Source organism: Dermochelys coriacea, chromosome 3, assembly GCF_009764565.3.
Source record: "Dermochelys coriacea isolate rDerCor1 chromosome 3, rDerCor1.pri.v4, whole genome shotgun sequence".
In the NCBI taxonomy this organism is placed as follows: domain Eukaryota; kingdom Metazoa; phylum Chordata; order Testudines; family Dermochelyidae; genus Dermochelys; species Dermochelys coriacea.
The window spans coordinates 65,876,560-65,892,517 of record NC_050070.1 but is presented as its reverse complement, the minus strand read 5'-3'; the positions used below and the strand labels follow the sequence as shown (position 1 = coordinate 65,892,517).

Below are 15,958 nucleotides of genomic sequence, written 5' to 3'. Positions count from 1 at the left end.
GAACACTTGTGTCAGGGCTAATTCCCCACTCTGGCACTTTGAGTGCGGAAGCAGGGGGCCCGCAAGGATTCTAAAAATTAATACTGGCCACTCCAGGCTTGTATTTAACTCCCAAGGTTACAGCTTCTCTTTGGCCTTGGAAGGGTAGATGCTGCCACCACCCAAGGGCAGAACCCCTTTGAGAACCCAGGAAGGCTTGGGAATTCTTTTCTGTGGGGTACCCTCAAGTCCTTTCACCCCATCTTCAGGGACGAGATGAGAAAGAGGGGGAAAGAAAGAAAAGAAATCAGCTGTTGCCACCAGCTAAACAACTTGTGCACAAGCCTCTTAAGACACAAAAATCCAATTCTGTTCTTAAAAAAAGTAAATTTTATTAAATAAAGAAAGAAAATACATCTAGGAACTTAGGCATTTGCTAGATTTAAAAAAAACTACAAGGATTAAGCATCAAGAATAGCTTTCTTGAGGTCCATCTTAAAGGTCACAAGCAAAACGGGGGCGGGGGGGAGTTAGAACAGAGGAATCCACAAGCCATAATGAAATAAAAGCAATAAACCTAATCCCATCTTCCTAGACATTTCCTGATCTACTTACATACCTGGGGTTTTTTAAATGAGTAGTTTCTCACTTCTCACTGATTTTTCATACCTGGCCCAAACTCTTACAGCATAGCTCTGTCCTGTCCACCTCTCCCCAGAGAGCAACAGAGAGACAGACAGACAAAGGGGGAGTCTTGTTTCAATTTTAAAAAGTTCTAGCTTTCCCATTGGCTTTTTGGCCAGGTGCCCACTCAATTCCTTTTACCTATGCATAGCAGTGAGACTTTTTAACCCTTTACAGGCAGAGCCATTAGAGAACAGCTACCAAGAAGAATTTTATAGCTACTGGCTGGCTGCGTGTCCATAAAAAGGAGCTACGCGTTCCTCTTCCCCTCCCCATTTATCACAACTTGCGCCTTGTGTGACTTTACATACATCATGCTGGAGTCAAAAACACTCAGTACATACAAGTGTCTCAGTACATCTGTGGAATATGTCTTCAAAAATTTTTGCAATTGTTCTGATTCAGCCTAGGACCTCTGCAACCAGCCTATAGTTATCCCTTCCCCTGGTTTCATTCACAAGGTCATCTGTAAAATGACCATGGCCTGTGAGGATATTTCTTCATTTTTTAACATTCCATTTTATTTTAATAATGTATAGTTCAGAAATATTAAAAAGAAAGGTTAACTACTCAGGTTACATTACAAGTAGTGGATAACTTGGTTAATCGGAGCTATCTCCACTTGAAAAATTGAGACAAGTTTTCTTCCTATGAGCACCATCTCTTATATTTATAAAATCTGATCTCGGGGAGAAACAGTGAACAGATTCTGAAGATGAACTCACTACCATCAGGAAAATGAGCTTTCACATAAGAAACATAAGCTTGGAGGTACTGAATACCTCAAAAGTAGCTTTCCACTGGCTTTGTCAGACCACATTAATATTCCAGGACACCAGGGCTCTTAATTTTGGGATAGGAAGGATTGAAGAGTAAAGCACCACATGACGAGCCTAAGAGGCTTCAAAGAGATTAATCTACCTTTGTTTAATTCATGATAACCCATCATTTTTCTGCCAAATGAAACAAAATGATCTCAAAACAAGCAACTTTTGAACAGAGGCACACAGAGGGGTCAATATGGGCCAATAAGCACACCACAAAACAGTTTAAGTATTGGCAAGATGGATTTCAAGAAAAAAGGGCAATTTGAGCCCTACCCTCAAAACACCCAGTTCCCTGGGCACAGCATCTATCTGCATGATCTCACTATCCCAAAAGAGATGCATCTGTAGTCACCACAGTTTGGTGTTGAAGGCATTTAGAAATCCATTCCTTTGCTGACAGTTACCATCAGACTACCACTACAACCAAGAGGCCCAGAGATCATCCATCACCCAAATGCAATATTCCCTGCACTACTTATTTTACTGGGATGTCAGTGTCCACTTAGGTATTCTCAAGTGGATATGAAGCAGAGGTATTATGATGAGATCCAACACTGGCAGAATGGTCCAAGCTGCCACCTGCTGGCTCTCCCATGTGCTTTCTGCAGGTAAGAAAGGTCTTGGATTCTTTCCTTGGACAGGAAGCCTTTCAGTTGAGCTCTGTCTAACAGAGCTTCTACATACTCTACTCCTGGGGGAATTCTGCGGGACTGCATGCCCGCAGAAAATATCTGCTCTTCCCTGAAGAAAATGGCAGGGAAGCAAAGGAAAGCCATGCGGGGAGGGAGGAGACAGACATGCGACCAATTTTGGAGGAGGGATTGCCCCCCCCCCCCCAAACAGAGGCACGGGGCTACATGCCACTGCCCCCTGGCTTCATTTCTGCAAGTGCAAAGCTGCCCAGCTGAAGGAGGCTGCATCTCAGCTCTGCTGACTCTGCAATTGAACGCCATTTCCTGGGTCCTAGTGTCAGTCGTGCTCCCCTTGTGTGTGCTGGCAGCCTTCCTGTTTTCTGTGTAACAGTGAGTGTCCACGGTGGAGCAGGAAGAGGAGTGGAATAGGGCAGGGGAAGGGGAATGTGGAAGTGAAGAGGGGGAATGGGGCAGTGGGATGAAATGGGGAAGAAAAGCAGATAGGGGAATCACGGTGGGACGCGGGAGGTAGGTATGCGGCATCCCCTTGGCAGCAGCTGGGGCTCCCCTGTTAAGTAAGCAAGGACATTGAACCATCACCCTGACAAGCCCTACCCCCCTAAACCTGGACCCTTCTGATGAGCCCCCCACACCAGACTCCCCCCCTCCCCGCTAAGACCCAACCATCTTCACTCACCTGGATCCCCTGCAAAGTCCCATTGCCACTGCACGTGGAACCCCACAATGAACCCTTGTGCATCCAGATCTCCCACTGAGCCACCCGCACCCAGACTGCCCCACACAGAAACCTCTCACCCTACACCTGGATCCCCCCATTCTAAGCCCCTCCACGCTTGGATCCTGCTGGGCTGAGCCAACCCGCTCACACTTGGTGCACCTGGCGCAAAGGGCAGGGCCCCAGGATGTTTCTGGAGCTGTGTCACGGTCAGCTGCAGCTTCACTGCGGAATCCCTGAACCGGGGGAGGTGGGAGATTACCCAGATGCTCCCACCTTCAGGGTAATCTCCCACCTCAATGCAGCCAGTGACCTGTGCTTCCCACTGCCATGCTAGAGCCATATTTATTTACTAACAAAATGTGCAGATTTGGCAACATTTTAAATTAATGTACACATAATTTTTATTTTTTGGCACAGAATTTCTTTAGGAGTAATACTCTTGACCAGAAAATCTCTTTACATTAGGCTGAAGGCTTGACTATAAAAGGCAAAGGGAGACAACACAGTTCTGTCCCCCATTCCTTGGGAATCCTATTTTGGACCAGTTGGTAAAATAGGTTTGGAAGGTGCTTGCCTCAAATGTGACTGAGAAGAGAAATGCATTGTCCTGTATAACAAATGAGACTATTTACCTCTGTCTGTGCACTTGATAAATGAACTATGACTCTCGAGTGGCTGTCCCAGTTTACTCCAAGGAATATTATCTTTTTTCTTCAGGACAATCTCCACTTTTCCCACTTTTTCAGCAATGTGTACTTAAAAAAAAAAAAGAAAGAAAGAAAATTCTGGTGAAATTTTGAAGGAAGTTATTTTATTTAGTTTCATTGTCATTAAGTTCAGAAAGGGCTAGTATCTAATAATCTCTCAAAAAAATACAAAATTACTCTGCTACACTAAAATGTCAAATCAAATGTACTTCCAGATTTCCTTGACATGTTTCAGTGTATTATTAAAAACAATAGCCTGGTATGCATGAATAATAAAACATCTACTGTATATTTAAGTACATTTTGCTCATCTGGTCAAAAAGTTAATACTTATGATTTCAGAGTTACCAGATATTGATAAATAGAACCACTTTTTCTGTACTGCATAAGTGACAAGCCCCTCTATTTTATGACTATTTTAATACGCAAATTAATTTCAAAAACTGATTAATCCAATCTAATGCAAAGTCCTTATGCAAATATACTACAGAACATGTTTCTAATCACTAAGAAATACATTTTAAAGGAGACCAGAATAATGCTGAAATTCTGTCTTAAATATTTCCAAGGCATCTAGATGTATTCACTTTAAAACTTGAGCATCAAGAAAGCGGACAGTTCAGAAAGGCAGCTGGCCCTAGATGACTCTTATATAGAACACTTTTTAAAAATCCATACACACTACGTTCACTCTCCAACTACATTACTGAATATTGGTCTAATTTTATGGAGAGTCCCTTATTATAAACAATATATGTATGCAGAAAAAATATGGAGGCTCACTCCTAGCACACCAAGATTTTCCCTGACATAATTATATTTTCTTTTGAAATACTGCTCCTTAGAACTATATTCTTAATGTTAGCATGACATTAGTGCCATGCAAAATCCCTTGAAAATGATACATTCATTCCTGTGGCTTCAAATACAATAATACTGGAAAAAATTAAGTTTTGTTTGACTGTTCAAAATAGCATGCTGTGTCAAAACATTATTCATAGGCAAAAGTATTATTTATCTGTTGAATATGTGCTAGCCAGATGGAGAAGGGCAGAACAAAATAGACAGACTTAAGTTTCCATGTTTTGACATTAATGGGGTAGAGAACAGGAGGGAAGGAAACACCTTACCAGTAATGTCCTCTTGAACTGCATAACTCAGCTCTAAAATGAAGAAAATGCACATCCTCTTATTTAGATATAATTGGAAATCAAATTGCCTTCTCCTTCTATAGTTATCAGCATCTGAGACACTGATAGACCAACCAACCTGTGTATGACCCATAACAACTTAAGAGGCATTACAATTGTATCCAGTCAATTCACTTGTATGTGAATTTCAAAGAGATGTACTAGACTAGCAATCACTAACCTGTTAATTTATAGTAACAGAAATCCAGTATAGATGACAGGTTTCAGAGTAGCAGCCGTGTTAGTCTGTATTCGCAAAAAGAAAAGGAGTACTTGTGGCACCTTAGAGACTAACAAATTTATTAGAGCATAAGCTTATGAAGTGAGCTGTAGCTCACGAAAGCTTATGCTCTAATAAATTTGTTAGTCTCTAAGGTGCCACAAGTACTCCTTTTCTTCCAGTATAGATGCTAAGTGTATTTGTCTGTTTACCAATATCCTGTTAGAAGTGTAAATGTAACCAAATTAGCTTCTACATACTCATTCCTTTTCATGTCTTAATTGCCTTACATTATGTATGTGAATAGTTCAGTTAACCTTAAGATCAAAGATGTGAGATACTGCAGGAACACATTATCTACATTGTCTTCAGTTTAACAAACTGCATTATAATGGAGGGCTGGCTAATTGCCTTATGAGAATGAGTAATTCGTTTACTTGTAAAAAGAAAAGAAGTACTTGTGGCACCTTAGAGACTAACAAATTTGAGCATGCATTCAATGAAGTGAGCTGTAGCTCACGAAAGCTCATGCTCAAATAAATTTGTTAGTCTCTAAGGTTCCACAAGTACTCCTTTTCTTTTTGCGGATACAGACTAACATGGCTGCTACTCTGAAACCTAGTTTACTTGTGTATGCATAAGAAATAGAAGATTAGCTTCAAAGCAAAGGTCCACAGGCAAGCTGCATTGCCTATTCTTCCTCGGGGATGGGGTGGCGGTAGGCCCTGCTGTGACGATTGCTGTGAGGAGGTTTGTCAGCCTGCTAGAGAGCTATAAAAAGTGAAACCTCGGGCCTGATCCTTTCAGCTCAGGCCCGCTTAAACTTTAACAGGAAAGGTCTAAGCCATAGCACCGAGATCTCCAGGGAGATTTGGGTTACCCTGGAATTCTCATGGAAAAAGTTTAACAGACTCTACACCTTAACTACCTATTAGAATATAACCCTTTGAATTGATTCCAGAGAGAGACTTTTACAAATCAGCAGCCTTACAATCTCTGCTATGAAACTGACCTAAGGACTTTACACTCATTTGTATGCATATTGATCTTTTAACCATTTATAACTCTCCTCTTTCTTTTTCCTTTTATTAAAAAATCTTAGATTTAGTTATTAAGGATTGTCTGACAGCGTGATTTTTGGACAAGATCCAAGATTCATATTGACCTGAGGGCAAGTGTCTGACCCTTTGGGATTGGTAGAACTTTAAGTACAGTGAATAGCATTTTCAGTAACCTCTCACTATATTAGACTTGGTTGTCTAGATGGGAGCCAAGGGATGTTATGCCTAAAGGGGACTGTGTTTGGCTTCTTGCTACCTAGTGCAGTACTACAGCTCTTTTGTTACTAATTTGATGAATAGAATAGAATAAACCCTCAGTTTATAAACCACCCCTAGAATAAACCATCAGTTCTGGGGCTTTTCTGCCTTATTTCTTGCAGTCTGCCCTGACTATGTCCTTCTCAGTGTGGCCCATCCACACACTCAATCACAGCTTTATTCACTTACCGTGAAGTGATTCAAAAAACATTTTAAAGTTTTTGTTATTACAGCTCATTCCATATACCTTAGAACAATACAAAGAACTTTAGATGGCAAAAAGGTAAGCATTCACTGTAAATTAATATTTGTAAGGTGACAAATGTCACAATTTACTTAAACTCCAGAGTATCATGATATAAATTAACATCTTGTATGGGAAACGTAGCCAGGACATCCGGAACAAAATCAATAAAGTCAGAAACAACTTCAGGAGCTTAAATACAGTCTGGAAATCATCAAAAACCACCACCAAAACCAAACTTAAGATTTATCAGAGCTACGTACTTTCAACACTACTTTATAGTGCAGAATGCTGGGGAAATGAGAAAGTACGTGTCCATATTGCCTTCATTCCATACAACCTGCCTCAGAAAAATCCTCCATATCTTTTGGCCCAGAACAATCTCAAACCAAGATCTATTGACACAGTGCAGCCAAGAGGATCTGAGCACCATCATTTCCAGGAGGCGTTGGAGACGTATCGGTCATGCGCTTCGGATGGAAACTGATTCCATCACCAGAGTAAAAATAAGATGGACACTTGAAGGCAAGCAAAAACGAGATCGCCTGGAAACATGGCAAAGAGCTGTTGAAGCCAGGCTGGATAAAAATCAATGATTTTAAAAGGAGGGGGGAGAGGGGAGGGGAATTGATATTTATTTCAATCACATTTTTGAAGAAAAACCCTATCTAAAGGTAGTTTTAATTAAGATACATTATAGTTCAAAGATATCTCATCATGGAATAGGGATTATAAATTCTAATTCTATAGTATGAAACCATATATTAATGTAATGTTTAAGAAAAGTTTTGTAAATGAGTTCCAATACTTCATGGATTAGGGACCCAATCTTATGGTCTTCTGAATAGATTATTTAGGTTAATCTTTCTATCTACCCAACGGGACTCAGTGCTCAGTCTAGAAGATACCATCAGAGATGCTAAGTTTTGCAGTTCTCAAACTGTGGATTTGTCTCCAGAAATAACATGCTTGTTAACAGCAAAAATGTTTTAAAAATAAAAAACAAAACAAACAAATATACAGAGGTGAGAAACAACAGACCTCAACCCTATTGTCCCTCTGTAAATTTGTGTACACAGAGTCAATCCCTTACCTCTCTCTGAAAGTGCAAAGTTTCAAAAAGTTCAATGAATAGAAGAGTGTTGGTGGTGGAATAGATCTGGACAAGGAGTAGAAGTCGGGAGATAAATGCAAGAACGGAGGGAGAGGCAGTAGAAACAAAAGTGAAACTGTTTGAGCAGCATATTCCAGAAGGCTTGAGGTCTATCATACCATTCTCTCACTAGAAGGGAAAACGTATAATGGCAGCAGTCCATAAAACAGATCCCGTTTGGGAATATTTTAATGAAGTTCCTCTACCTCTGGGTAAGACAGGCATGCGTGTAAAATGCAAACAGTGCAACAAAGAAATGCAAGGCCTGGTTGCCCACATGAAACAACATCATGAGAAGCGTTCCTTCCCAGGAGAAAACTGTGTTGAAGAAGATGAAAGGAATGTGTAGCATCTTCAGGTTGGTAAACTTTTTTATTTCATACTTCTTAAGGACTGCCTGTTTTCCTTCTGGACTATTCTTGAATTCTCATGTTCGAGCAAAAAATATAGTAGTTACTCCCTGGTACTATCATTTTAGATGCAGTTGTGATACAAAATAAATAGCTGAAATAGAAAGATCTTCCTTTTACAATTTCAGCTTTAAAGTAGTACTGAGTGTCAGTGAATGCAATGAATAAATACGAAATGAGCAGTATGGTAATAATAATAAAATAATTTAATTGACTTATTTTGTTGAGGAGAATCCATCCTCAACATACAGGATTCTGAAGACTATCCACCTTCAAGATCACCATCATTTTCTATAGTTTCAGAGTGATCTGCTAATGATAGTGTTTCAGTCACATTGTGTGTGTCACATAGCCACAGTATATCACCTGTAGCAAAAAGGAAAAAAAAAGCTCCATCATCCAGAAACCACCATAGATAAGCTTGTGATAAGAACCAGCCTATTACAAAAAGAGGTAATTGATGAAAAAATTGCCCCGTTTGTTTATGCAACAAATGCTCCTTTCGGTATGACAGAGCCCACACTTCGTTAACATGGTTCAGTCATTCAGACCAGAATACAGTCCATCCAACAGAGCAGATGTCACAGGCAAATTGCTGGATAAAGTGTATGAAAGAGAAATTGAGCAGTGTGCAAAAGGTCGAGAGGGTGAAATAGTTAATCTGAGTCTTGATGGGTGGAACAATGTCCACAATGATCCTGTTTTATATGCTGGGGTGACAACAGAAGAAGGGAATGTCTTCCTTACAGAAACAATTGATACATCAAGAAATACACACACACAGCAGAATACTTACAATAAGTAGCACTAAAAGCTATAACAAACTGTGTAAAAAAATTCAAATGTCTGGTACGCAGCTTGGTCACAGACAATGCTGCAAATGGATCCAAGATGAAACAAAATTTAGAAGAGAGAGTCCCAAGCTAACAACATACGGTTGCAGTGCTCATTTGACGCACCTCCTAGCCAAAGACTTCAGTGTTCCAGAAATAAAGGCTAATGTTGAAATTGAAAAAAAAACTTCCGTAACAACCACTTTTGCAGCAGCTGCTCTGAAAAAAATGGGAGGAACCAAGCTAACTCTCCCACAAGACATGGGATGGAACTCAGCAGTAGACTATTTTGAGCACTGTATCAAGAACTGGCCTAATCTGATGACAATTTGTGAACAAAATCATGAAAAAATAGATGGCACTGTCACAGCCAGGGTTCTCAACATTGGGCTTAAGAGACATGCTGAACACATGCTGAGTACTCTGAAGCCTATTTCTATAACCTAGAACAAAATGCAGGGAAATACCTGTTTTATTGCTGATGATGTTGAAATATGGAAGGAACCAAGTGAGATCTTAAAAAACAGAAATATGCAATGACAGAGTTACAAGCATTAAAAAAACAAATGAGACAAGCAGCATCTTCAGCTCATTTTCTTGCAAATATTCTCAATACTTGGTACCAGGGTCAAACCTTAACTGCTGACAAAGAGGAGTTGGCTATGACATGGACATCCAGCAATCATCCCTCCATAATGCCAACTATAATAAACTTCAGAGCTAAAAGTGAACCATTCAAGAAATATATGTTTGCTGCTGATGTTTTAAAGAAAGTCACACAAGTGAACTGGTGGAAGTCACTTAAGCACTTGGATTCAGAGACTGCTGGAGTGATAATCTCACTTTTAACAGCAGTAAATTCTTTTGCCTGTGTAGAAAGAATATTTTCTTCCTTCGGTCTAATTCATTCCAAATTGAGAAATTGTTTGGGACTTGAAAAAGCAGGAAAGCTTGTTTTTCTTTTCCAGATTATGAACAAACAGGAAAGTGAAGGTGAAGACGACTGAGTTAGCTGTAGAAGCCAATATTTTAAGTTTCTCATATTGACCTGGCTGACATAGTTGATTTAAGTTTGGTTGGTTTTGGTTTTTTTTAAATATTTCATTTAACTATTTTAGTTAACACAATTTTAACAAAAACAAACCTTATTTTAAAAAACTTGAACATTTAAATTCAAAAATTTAAATGCTTCATTTGTTAAAATGTTATATGTTGCTTCTGAAGAAAAAAATCCAGAATACATAGCATTGTTTTAATTAAATAAAACAATTTAAATGTCTGTCTGGTGATGTTCTCCTCCTAATACAGCATGGCAAGAAAATCCTCCAAATATTAATGATTAACCTGTTGAACTAGAGATAGCTCACCTCCCAATGACTTCATAAATATCTGCTTCAATTACCTTTGGTAAATGAAATAAGCAAACAATCATTCATTTTCTGATATAATTGTAAAATTAATCACAAAAGTTTTCAAAATAAATCACTTAAAAATGTATAGTGTGTACCTTCTAAAAATAAAACCTACATCTATCTCCGAGTTGTGAAGAATATGTATTAAGGTTATAACAACCAACAAGAATGCACTTTTATGTAGAAATCCATGTTTAATCGAGTCTTCCTGACTAGTGATTTAAATCAATTTGATTTAAATCAAATCCACCCTGGTAGAAACTGAACTGAAAAACCTGGGGCACAGCTGGGAACCACTGAAAGACTTGCCAGAAACAGACTGGAGCGGAGGAGCTTCGTCACTGCCCTAAATGCCAGAGGCGTAATAGGAACATGATGATGATGGGAAACGTAGAAGCACAAGATATAAAAATACACAAATGCACTAACTACTAAATGAGGGGGCAGGGAAGGAGTAAAATTAAACTCTTGACAGAATTCAATTTTAAATGTTTTCCAAAGCAAAACTAAAGCACTTACCAATATGCAAGAGATAGGAATAATCCCTCAAAATGCTGTCTACTCTCAGCCTACCATCTTGATGGTCAACTATCACCATTTCTGAATTCATGCCCTTATATAGAAAAGGAAATTATTACAATTTAATTTCAAACACTTTTTGAACATAAGAACAATGCTGAAGAACTCAGAAGAACTAGTTGGTCACACTCACAGTAATATTTCATGGTTCTTTTATTTTGATAAAATGCATTTACCTTTTGTTTAGTATATATGACAACAGTGACCAAATAATCTGTTTGGAACCAATCATAGCTGTAAAATATTAAGGAAAAAAAAGGAATTATTTTTGTGGGCAAACAATACATTTAAATGGCAAGAATTTCGAAGCAGACCTTTCTATGAAATAATATACCGATATATATTTTAATATTCTGACGAGAAGTCTAAAACTGATTTTAAGAAAGGATATTCAAACATTAAACGGGAACTCTAGTTATCCATCACTAGTTAGCATACAGTAGTTAATCATATTATTAGAAAGTACGATTAAACAAGAATGCGTATAAACTTTGTACTAACTGTATGAACGTGTATATAATTGCACATGAGTGGTTTAAAGAAACTTGTTATTGATGAAAGACATTTGAGTAAAGTGAGCAGTTCATTCTTTGGATAAATAGAAATCATTTAAGAGGACTCTTTTGGCCATGTAGAGTAAATATTTACTACTCTCACCCCTATTTTCATTTCCATGGATCCTGTCCCCTTTCTAAGATTGATGTCTCAGTATTAGATATACAATATGTCTAAGTATTAGATATATAGTATTTAAGTTCCAACAGGAATTTGAGTTTAATCTTACATTATCGTATTCATCTTTTAGACTAAGGGACAAGAAAGCAAAACCCTGAAACTTACTGCAAATGAGAGTGTTTGCAAGTAGATTACTTCTTTTTGTAGTTTGTCTGAGTTGTCTTCTCTTCCCTATTTACCTCAGTCCCCATACCAAATGATAGGATTCACAACTTATTGCACAAACCCTGAGGTAGACTAGGAAAAGGAGAAAAATAAAGTGGTTGTGGGAATGGAATCAACCCCAACTTGCAAACAGCCCCCTGCAGTCACTGTTCCTTGGGCTTTTAGCAATTAGATCAATGTTATCAAAGTCCCATTTGCCACTTCATGTATATTCCATTGTATTCTGTTCCCATTTTACACTAGCGTATATGGAACCAATTTTCCCTGATCGCAGAACTGCATCAGTACTCCTACACAGGGAACCTCCACAGCATCATACACTGGTGGGTATAGTTCAAAGTGTATTATCCTTACCCATTATCCTTTAAAAAATGTAATATCAGAAAATTCTATAGTTTAACAAAATAAATACTGGATACTGTTCAAATGTAGAAAAATTCAAGTAAGTAATATTTATTGCACTGTAGAAAAACACAAATGGGGAGGAATCCTGAATCAAGAACTAACTTTATATTTATGTAGGAGGCAGCATAGGGGAGAGGCTAGTGCAAAGTCACTAAACATACATTTTATTCTCCCACATTTCTACGGACTCATCGTGGGACCTCGAGTAAAACATTTAAGTTAACTGAGCATGAGCTTCCCTATCTGTAAGATGTGATAATGACACATACCCACCTACATAAAGCACTTTGAGCTTTATGGATTAGAGAGTACTCTGCATTTGCTAACAGTATACACTATTTAACAAAATGTTTAGAAAAAGTGTACTATAAAAATACAGACCAGTACCTTGGAGTTAAATCTTTGGAAGAAGTATCCAATACTTTATTTTTAGGAAGCATGCCTACAAAAAAACCCATCAGAATGTATTAACATATTTGAATTGATATTCACGCATCCAAGAGTGTTAACATCTATTCCTAGTAGGAATGAAATCCAGAAAGTTTTAAAATTAAATGCATGCAATAGCTATAGCTCCTCGATACCTGGTGTTTGCATTTCCATTGGTAATCGGGCAGCCACAAGCTTTTTAGCAATTGCCCCCGAGAAATGAATTCCAAGCCCCCAAAAAACTAACTTCCACTTCACATATACTTGATTTTCATGCAACTGGTACACCACAAAAAATGTTGGTGTATGAGCTTCCCACGGAATTGGCATCTGTTCGTGCAACATGCTCTGGGAAACCAGTGGTACATAATTGTAGCTATATGTATAAGCATATTCTTTAACTGTCTCTTATATTTTACTTTATTTAATTTTCAAAGCATTAGAATGCTAGCCCCAGATAACTTACCCAAACAAGACTTAGACATGTTTAGAGTTCCAAAAATAAAATAAAATAAAATAAAATAAAATGTGACTTTCAGGCATGTAACTTAATGGCATATACTAATTCAGCTTTAACATCAGTAACCCAAGCAGAGACTTTCAGGCACTTTAAATCTTGCTTTACACTAAGCATCTTGCTCGAGATCTTTGTAGTATTCAGCTAGCTGCTTTCACAAACAGCTTTCATTTTAGTGTTTTTCTACTTTTTAAATCACAATGACCTTGACTGACTGAAGTCTGAGAAACTAATAGTGAGAACAATCACTATTCAGTTTGCTTGGAGAGCAACAATACTAATCGCTGACAGAGAGAATAATATTCAGGCAACAATCTGAAATGAGAACATAGGTTAAAGTGATTTCAATTCTCCTTCCTAAACACTGATGCTAAAAAGAAGCTGAACTGCATCATTGTGGGCACGGTGAAAAATGAACAACCTGAAATGTTATGTGGTCCATGACACCAAATGGAGGGCAGGATTTCTGGGGAACACTCTAAGCAGAAGGATTAAAATAGAGTTGGAAAGGAATGGTTATTGCTGTGGATGGCTGGTTATCATCAAAACAAGAGCAAGGATTTTATGCCAGGCAAGACCACTCTCCTGAGTAACCAATGTGATGTTTTCCTAAAATCAGCTTGATGTATAGCCAGTACTGTCTTACACACTTTCATGATAAGAACAAAGATTACCTTGAACAGAGCATGCTCTGATCTATCATGCATCCCTTCCAGATAAAGTGCTCTTTTTTTTAATTTCAAATTCAGTTTCAGATGCATTAAACAACAAACCATGTTAACAAGAGATGGTTATGCATACTGGACAGGGATAAGTAACTAGGGAATGTATTAATTTTCCCATTTAAACCAATCATCATCAAACAGGTTCTCTAGTTCAACCAGATATTTTGGGCTTGATGCAGAAATTGCTGGGTGAAATTGAGTTGTGTGTGTCATGCAGGAGATCAAACTACTAGATCGGGGTAGGCAACCTATGGCACGCATGCTGAAGGTGGCACGCAAGCTAATTTTCAGTGGCACTCACACTGCCCGGGTCCTGGCCACTGGTATGGGGGGCTCTGCATTTTAATTTAATTTTAAATCAAGCTTCTTAAACATTTTAAAAACCTTATTTACTTTACATACAACAATAGTTTAATTATATATTAAAGACTTATAGAAAGAGACCTTCTGAAAACCTTAAAATATATTACTGGCACACAAAACCTTAAATTAGAGTGAATAAATGAAGACTCGGCACATCACTTCGAATGGTTGCCAACCTCTGTACTAGATCATAACAGTCTCTTCTGGCCTTACAAACCTATGACTAACCAAGGAGGGAACACCATGTGCGAAATAAATGCAAATCCTTATGCATTGCTCCTAAACTTGTATGTATGTACCACAGGTGATACAGCAGCTTCCAAAGCAGATGGGGCTAAAAAAGAATACTCTTCCAAAAGAAGAGCTACCACCCACTAAATCTGAGGCTTGCTCCCCAACTGATGCTCTCATGGAAACACTGATACCATATTATTAAAAACTCTGTATCTAACAAGCTATAAATTAGGCGGGAGGGTGAAGGCGAAAAATCAAACTCCAGTTAAAGTTAGAAGCATTTCCTACTTAGTTTAGAAATTAAATCGTGGTGAGGATTATATATACTCCAGAAAACAAGATAACAATTCTGCTGTGATATTTGTGGGTTCTGTAACTCCATGCATATATAACAAAAATGAATTTGTCTGGATTACAAATGAAGCTACAGCAAGAACAGAACTTTGAAGATGACATAAAAAAAATAAATCATTACCATGTTAATCTTGACCTTTCTAATTATGTTTGTGGAATACAGTTTTTATCCAAAAGAGTTAAACATCTTACAGTTGAGACTTGTTTTAAAAATAGAATTTTCCTTGACAACTCTGCATTTCACAGGCTCTAAATTATTCATCCACTTCTATCAAACCCCACTACGCCACATTTGCTAACACTGACTAGTACTCTACGCCACAAGTATTGTAATGTCATTGTCTTCAACGGGCCTATTCATGGCATAAACTACTTTTCCACATGTATCAGGGTACTGCAATATATGTAGTGTATTAGTAAAGTTGAACCCCTTAATGCCTTAGTGAAGTCATTTGAGATGTCTGGTATGACTTTAACAAGCAACAATTCACAGTTGGCAGAAGGTAGTGCACAGGCAAAAGAGAATTTGGATCACTATAGTTCAGAGGTGGGCAAACTATGGCCCGCGGGACGGTCCTGCCGGGGAGGCTAGCCCCCGACCCCTCTCCTGCTGTTCCCCTTCCCCCGCAGCCTTAGTGCGCTGCACCGCCAGTGCTCTGTCCTGTCGGGCAGGGCAGCGGCGTGGCTGCGAGCTCCTGCTGCTCTGAGCAGCATGGTAAAGGGACAGGGGGTTGGATAAGCAGCAGGGGGTCCTGGGGGACAGGAGGCAGTCGGATGGTGTGGAGGTTCTGCGGAGGGGACAGTCAGGGGGACAGGGGAGTTGAATAGGGGATGGGATCCTGGGGGGCGGTTAGGGGCGGGGGTGGGACAGTCAGGGGAAAGGTGGGTTGGAGAGGGGATGGGAGTCCCAGGAGGCCTGAGTCCCAGGAGGCCTGACAGGGGGCAGGGGTGTAGATAGAGTCGGAGCAGTCAGGGAACAGTGAGCAGGAGGGGTTGGATGGGGGTGGGGTCCCAGGGGGCAGTTAGGAGCAGGGGTCCTGGGAGGGGGCGGTCAGGGGACAAGGAGCAGGGGGGGTTGGATGGGTCAGGAGTTCTGAGGGGGG

At 39.1% G+C, this 15,958-nt stretch overlaps 1 protein-coding gene across 5 annotated transcripts in view; it reads right to left on the bottom strand.

Moving 5' to 3' along the window:
- LOC119852881 (cytochrome b5 reductase 4) overlaps nucleotides 1–15,958 on the bottom strand; it is a 93,309-nt gene that overhangs the window by 58,974 nt on the left and 18,377 nt on the right. For 4 of the 5 annotated variants that reach the window (XM_038394865.2, XM_038394868.2, XM_038394866.2 and 1 more), the window contains 5 exons: nucleotides 12,621–12,675; nucleotides 11,105–11,162; nucleotides 10,869–10,962; nucleotides 4,699–4,731; nucleotides 3,494–3,616 (listed from right to left, as the gene is read on the bottom strand). In XM_038394865.2, coding sequence (XP_038250793.1) covers nucleotides 3,494–3,616; nucleotides 4,699–4,731; nucleotides 10,869–10,962; nucleotides 11,105–11,162; nucleotides 12,621–12,675 — 363 coding nt within the window. The remainder of the gene's footprint in view (nucleotides 1–3,493; nucleotides 3,617–4,698; nucleotides 4,732–10,868; nucleotides 10,963–11,104; nucleotides 11,163–12,620; nucleotides 12,676–15,958) is intronic. The other variant, XM_038394867.2, reaches the window with a different exon arrangement.